This window comes from Thrips palmi, unplaced genomic scaffold (genome assembly GCF_012932325.1).
Source record: "Thrips palmi isolate BJ-2018 unplaced genomic scaffold, TpBJ-2018v1 HiC_scaffold_10, whole genome shotgun sequence".
NCBI lineage: Eukaryota > Metazoa > Arthropoda > Insecta > Thysanoptera > Thripidae > Thrips > Thrips palmi.
The window spans coordinates 1,108,576-1,115,282 of NW_023144621.1; the positions used below are offsets into that span (position 1 = coordinate 1,108,576).

The window sequence follows — 6,707 nt, forward strand, 5'->3', positions numbered from 1 at the left end:
CTGCAACAAAATAAATAAATACGGTCGGTAAAGGAGTAGACGCTGGAGAAATTCTTCAAGGCTCCACAAATTCCCCAAACGGTGGACAATTGGTCCAGTAAACAAAAACGAGGGCACAAAAAAATTAGGTATATTAACGAATCCCTGGGCCGGAAGTCAAAGAACAAAAGTGAGAACTGAAACCGCTTCTGCGCATGCACAGACGCCTGCCCAGAGTCGAGGGGGGACGTCTGAGCGGAAGCGGTTAGTTCTTACTTTTTGCTCTTCGGTTTACGGTCCAGGGATTCGTTAAATACCCAAAAGATGAAAAGACTTTACGCCAGGACATAGCACAATTCCGCCGTTCACTCCAAACATTTTTTGGATGCGGGCCAAAAACATAGGAGTTCTGCCTCTCTCCGTCTGAAGCGTGGATACAAACAATTTCAAGTCCGTCTAGCGGTGCAACCTGGCCAAAAGCGAGGTGTAAAAACAATGTTGTCGGAAGGATTGTCAAAACTGTTGTAGGATCGCGATGGCGAAGCCTGTTACACGCCGTGGTTCGCCGTCTACCTTACTCAGTTACGCGGTTGTACTCTGCAAACTCAACAGTGTACTGTGCACTCTAGTTAGAGTTTGCTCATGAGTACACTCTAGAGGGTACTCGGATGAGTACACTCTAACTAGCGTGTACTCAGATGAGCACACACCTAAGCACGCCCCTGTTACAAATCGACCCACATTCCCTTTCTCATGAGCACACTCTAACTAGAGTGTACTGAGTACACTGTTGAGTTTGCAGTGTAGACATCCCTCCTTTTTCCCCATTGTGGTGCAGCATTGCGCTGGCCGAGACCGCCTCGGTGTACACTCTCAGCCGTTTACTGACTATTTCTCATTAGCAGACGTATTTCTGTAAGCAACCATCATACTTAGTATTTAGTTCTTAAATACTTAAAAATTTTCTGTAATTTACAAAGAAAACTGTAATATCAGTACAGTAATTAGTAATTGCTAAGTAAAACTGACAAAAAATACTAAGTATTATGGTTGCTTACAGAAATGCGTCTGCTAATGAGAAATAGTCAGTAAACGGCTGAGAGTGTAGCGTTACACCGACTTACTCATGAAAACACGGTGTTAACCCCCTCATATTCTGAGTGTTACGCGTAACGCTACGCCGTCTCCTCACGTCCATACCGCAGCGTAACGCACTCGGTCCCTCTTCCCTCTAAGTGCGTACCGTAATGGACGTCCAAAAACAAACGCAAGTGTCAAGACGAACTCGAATCCATGCCCACTTGCTCGGTTGCTCTTTTGCAAGTTAGCGTTGATTGGAAATGCTTCACGTTTCTCGCAGATTTCGCTTCCCGCAAATCCATCCGGACGACCCAAAAGAATTCCTTCAGTGGCTTACCGGAAGTGGTGACGTTTACAGTGACCGGAACAAAGGTGACAGGCTTGTCAAGAGAAACTATTTCCTAGCTGAACGGCCTGCGTTATACACACTTGCACACACCCACACACTTAATGTTCGTGTACAATTTAGTACGTGTAACTTGCATGGTTATGTGCATGTGCATGCAATTTGCATAGTATTATGCGTACAAAAGTGCACAAACGTAAGCAACTTTAGGCACAACATTGAGCAAAACGTTACACAGTTTTAAAATAACACAATAAAATTGAAAACAAACATTTAACGCGCAGGCTTCCTCGGCGCCTCGTTGGCAGAGCAGCCTTTACCGCCGCGCGGTGCACCGTCACTCTGCAGCCAACAGGTGCCTCGCGTGCCGACTGCAACTCACCTTCGGGTAATCCGCCTCGGGCAAGCCGACGAGGGACCGCTGGGAACACTGCGGCTGCGTTTCACGGCCCCAAGTGCGCCACCAACTCTGCGACGGAGGTGGAGAGGAATTGAAGAAGGGCAACGGATTCTGCGAATGCACCGTGCGGACCGCGGGAAGAGAGGACGCGTGGAGGGAAACGCTCGCGGTTACGCAGTGTCAGGATGTCTTCCGTATTCGTTGCTTTTGCTTCAGAATTACCTAAAAGCTTCACTCACAGCGTACGCAGCTGAGGCTGCCCCAGTGCGAGAGCCCACTGATGTGTCTCCGCAGAGTCTTTCGTACTCAGGGCCCACCATCCAAAGGCGCTTACCTCACAGTTGTCTATTTACGAGGGAGTTGTGAAATCGTTAAAGCGGAGGTGAAGATAAACTAAATTTTTATCACTTTCCTGAAGAAACTGAGTGCACACTCTACCAAAAATGTCCTGTAAATGCCGTTAATTTATTACCAGTTTTCACTGTAGGTCAATTCACAGCGTTTACTGTAATCTGCTCACGGGATTCACTGTGATCTTGTTCGCGGTGTTCACTGTGATCTGGTCCCCAGTAAACGCTGTGAGTTTGACGCCGCTGAGCACCGAAGGACTGCAAATCAGGCTCCAATTCACGGCGTTTACTGTGGCCAGATCACAGTGAACACTGTAACCGAGATCACAGTGAACGCCGTGAACTAGTTCACAGCAAACGCCGTGAATTGCATCACAGCAAACATTGGTAAAAAATTAACGGCGTTGACAGGACATTTTTTGTAGAGTGCAGGATCAACTCCAACAATAATCACTTGAGCGGAAGATTATTACAGTACAAATAGCATTATCAGCACTGCAAAAACTTTCGGAATCGGAAGGTAACTTCGCAGAGGGTTCCTAAGACTTAAATTTTTACGGACTTCAGAATCATGTTTATGTTGCCTGAACTTACTTCATCCCATATCATTAAGACTTTCGTTTTCTGTCCGAGGACCAGCTGCTGCTCCAGCCCAGCGCGCTGTTCGCCGTCACGGGGCTGGGGGTGCGCTGCAGCGCAGGCCGTGAGGAGCGCCGCCTCACCCAGAATCTCGAAGAGACTGCTTCCCCTCGTTTCGTTTGTGTGGTGCATGCTCGTATTTTTGAAATAAACCTTTCAAGAAGTTTTCATAATTATTGTTTATTGGTCGGTAAAAGTTGCACAAGAAATTGTTTACTACAGTTTGAGCAGTTTAAGCACCTTCCTTCGGAGCAATAAGCATCGGAGACATGTTTCACAAATGTTTCAAACTATGGAATTTTTTTAAGAGCGGATTTAATTAAAAGAATTAAATGCTCGTGCGTAAGAACAATTTCCATGCCTCGGTTTCCCTGTAAAAGGATGGAGAGGACATCAGGCAGTTTTAAGACAGGCGAAGGAATATGCTTTATACTAAGACTTAAAAATAAGATCATGGTCAATACAAGAACTCATCGAACAATTCAAATAATTAGAATCCACCAAAGTTAATTGGTTTCGGTCAATTATTTTTTTTTTTACGAAAAGCCTGGAACCACCCCTTGCTAGTTTAGTATGGCGTCTTGATTACAAGTAAGTTTCGTTTGATCCTCTCAAAAGCACGCGAAGGGTCACGAACAAGACAAAAGAGACAGAACTAAAATTGCGGAGGCGAGGACTAAAAGTGGCAGAATTGAACCATCGAAGAGGCAAGATACGGGTTCATTCGGAAAACTGCGGTCGTCAGGCTTCTTTACTAAGCAGCGGCACTCGTCGGTAAAAAAAAGAGAAAACGACTTAATCACCAAAAAAAATCTGAAAACTAATGACTAACGTCTTCTTGCTATTTTAAGGACTCGAAAGAAACACAAACGTTTTAAAAAACTGAACCCGAAAGCACTCGAACTGCTTCTCCCCACAGTGTCCGCAGGTGCTTTCTCTGATGTTCTTCCCGCCAGACTTCTTGCTAACAGTGCACATCCAAGGCTCCTATCCGATGACGTGGGTCCGAAGGTGCTTCTTGAGATTTCCACTTAGAGCGAAGTTTTTCTTGCAAACCGTGCACTTGAAAGGCTTGTGCCCAGTGTGAGTCAGGAGGTGCGTTCTGAGAGCTCCACTTCGATTGAAACTCTTCTTGCAAACTGTGCACTCGAAAGGCTTTTCCCCGGTGTGGGTGCGAAGGTGCGTTCTGAGATTTCCACTGCTAGTAAAGCTCCGCTGACATTCTGTGCACTCGAAAGGCTTCTCACCTGTGTGCGTTCTAAGGTGCTTTCTCAGATCCCCACCTTCAGTAAAACGTTTCTTGCAAACTGCGCACTCGAAAGGCTTCTCACCTGTGTGCGTTCTAAGGTGCTTTCTCAGAACCCCACCTGCAGTAAACTTCTTCGTGCAAACTGCACACTCGAAAGGCTTGTCCCCGGTGTGCGTTCGAAGGTGGTCTCTCAGACTCCAACTTGCAGTAAAACTCTTTTTACAAACTGTGCACTCGAAAGGTTTCTCTCCGGTGTGAGTCCGAAGATGCTGCCTGAGGATTCCACTTCCTGTGAACTTCTCCTGGCAAACTGTGCTCTCGAAAGGCTTCTCCCCAGTGTGGGTCCGAACGTGCGACTTGAGATTTCCACTATGAGAAAACTTCTTCCCGCAGAACGTGCACTCGAAAGGCTTCTCCCCGGTGTGGACTCGAAAGTGCACCTGGAGGACACTCTTGAATCGGAACTCCTTCTCGCAGACTGCACAGTGGAGTGCCTGCTGCCCTCCACGCTTGCCACGTGGAACACGCGGCGCCGCTGACGATGCCGCCACCTCGCCGCACAGTGAGCTCTCGAGGGGCATGATGCGCCTGGCAGGGAGGGCCTGCTGGAATAGAGAGACAGACCTGTTAGCGTCACTTCAGGCTTGCCTCGTGTAACAGAGGCCAGAGAAAATTGAGCATACCTTTGGAGCTGGTGAAGAACTCAAAGTGCAGGAAGGGATGATGCGCACCGACTCGTTCTCTGAATCCTGAAAAATTAAATAGGAAAGGATTGAGAAAGGATGCTACAGTTAAATATTTTAAGGCTTTACAAATTCCCAATATAGTAGACATTTGACCCATTGAGTAAGTAATACTGAAAGACCTAACGCCAGCCGCAACACAGCTTGACCCTTAACCCCTAAAATTTGTCGGATGCGGTGCATAACAATTTTCAGTCTGTTTTAACCGTTCTAAGCGCGCATTCAAACTATATTAGATCTTTCCGACGGTGCAACCCTCAAATGCGAGCACCGCACTCGACCGCATGCTATCACGTGGACTAGCGCACACTGTGTCTGGGAGAGGAGCCTGCCGAAGTCACTCAGCGCCGCGGGCCAACACACTAAATGTTTTAGTACAAATTTTGTACGAGACATCACAGTTTTTAGTGCACACGAACTGTACGTACAAATTTGTACAAAATTTTGCACACAAAGGGGAAATTTGTGCAGTTTTTCGTACAAAAATTGTACGAAAAGTTCGTGTGCACCAAAAACTGTGATGTCTCGTATAGAATTGTACATAACGTTTAGTGTGAAGCTAGGTGCAAACGCAAGGCGTTGAATGCCGAAACGAAAATGGTGCAGCATCCCGTCCGCGTAGCCTGGTAACGACGAGCAATGGTCTGCCCTACTCCACCTTGTTTCGTTACGCACTTCTTGTTACGTTACGCAGCTTTGGTACGGACCCATTGCAGCACACCATGACGCTAGCTCAGACCACCACGATTTAACCGTACAATCACTTACTGAGGAAAACACAATGTAAACCCTCTCACATTCAATGTGTTACGCTACCCCGTCACGTCGTGTGTCCCGCAGCGTCAGGCCACTGGGTCCCCCTTCCCCACTTGCGTACCGTATTTGACGGACGTCCCCATACAAACACGACTGGCAAGTCGAACTAACATCGATGGCCCCTTGTTTGGTTTTACCTCAGCAAGTTTACGTTGATCGGGAATGCTTCACGCTAGACAGGACAAGCCAAGAAATCCTACAGTGGAAACCTCGTTAGACAGTAGATCGTGACTTTAACAGTTACCGGAAACAAGGGTAGTATGGGTTTCCAAGCGAACAGATTCCCTAATAGAACTGCCTGCAGACACACACACTGAATGTTCGCCGACAATTTAGTACGTATACTTTGCACGATTGTGTGCACATACGTGCAATTCGCAAACTACTGTGCGTACAAAACTGCGGAAACTTGAGAAATTTTGGTCTCTACTTGGAGCAAAACGTTACATACGTTCAAATTTAAGCAACACCAAGTTTGAACTTGCACACAAACATTTATCGCGCAGGCTTCCTCGGCGCCTCGTTGGCAGTGCAGCCTTCACCGCCGCGCGGTGCACCGTCACTCTGCAGCCAACAGGTGCCTCGCGTGCCGACTGCAACTTACCTTCGGGTAATCCGCCTCGGGCAAGCCGACGAGGGACCGCTGGGAACACTGCGGCTGCGTTTCACGGCCCCAAGTGCGCCACCAACTCTGCAACGGAAGTGGAGAACAGTTTCACCGAATGCTGTGAAGAAGGGCAGCGGATTCTGCGAATGCACCGTGTGGACAGCGGAAAGAGAGGACGCGTGGAAGATGCGGTTACGCAATTTCAGGATCCACGCTCTGAAAATCCTCCAACCTCTTTCCGGCTTTACAAAGAATTCATGAGCTTTCAAAGAAAAGAATAAGTTACGAACTATTTCTTCGTATAAGAAACTGTATAGTTCTGCTCAAAGTACTTCGTAAGGTTCTACGCGTGCTCTCTTGTTCCCGTCGCTTCCGCTCCACTCACAGTGTACGAATCTAAGGCTGCTCCAGTGCGAGAACGCACTGACATGACTCCGCGGAGCCTTGCGTCCTGTAACTTACTAAATCTTCAAGAAGTTGGACGTTGGTTGCAGTAAC

General features: G+C 47.4%; 1 protein-coding gene across 6 annotated transcripts; it reads right to left on the reverse strand.

Annotated features, from left to right (window-relative positions):
- Nucleotides 1-2,958: 2,958 nt before the first annotated feature.
- On the reverse strand, nucleotides 2,959-6,707 carry LOC117651518 (oocyte zinc finger protein XlCOF6-like). 6 transcript variants are annotated; one of them, XM_034395624.1, is made up of 5 exons: nucleotides 6,595-6,707; nucleotides 6,207-6,293; nucleotides 4,727-4,792; nucleotides 4,126-4,648; nucleotides 2,959-4,041 (listed from the first exon to the last, which is right to left on the reverse strand). In XM_034395624.1, the coding sequence occupies exons 1-5, from the start codon at nucleotides 6,637-6,639 to the stop codon at nucleotides 3,782-3,784; spliced, it is 981 nt and encodes a 326-aa protein (XP_034251515.1). In that variant the 5' UTR covers nucleotides 6,640-6,707; the 3' UTR covers nucleotides 2,959-3,781. The 6 variants fall into 6 exon arrangements, with proteins under 6 accessions (XP_034251515.1, XP_034251490.1, XP_034251480.1 ...); XM_034395599.1 differs by having other exon boundaries at nucleotides 2,959-4,645; nucleotides 6,595-6,705; XM_034395589.1 differs by having other exon boundaries at nucleotides 2,959-4,648; nucleotides 6,595-6,701.

Bases quoted from the DNA above. Each gene is read 5' to 3' on its own strand.
- LOC117651518 (XM_034395589.1), bottom strand. From the start codon at position 6,639: ATGTCAGTGCGTTCTCGCACTGGAGCAGCCTTAGATTCGTACACT. The intron at 6,294-6,594 runs GTGAGTGGAGCG...CTTCCGTTGCAG, and splicing joins CAGCCTTAGATTCGTACACT to AGTTGGTGGCGCACTTGGGG. The intron at 4,793-6,206 runs GTAAGTTGCAGT...TTAATTTTTCAG, and splicing joins CCGAGGCGGATTACCCGAAG to GATTCAGAGAACGAGTCGGT.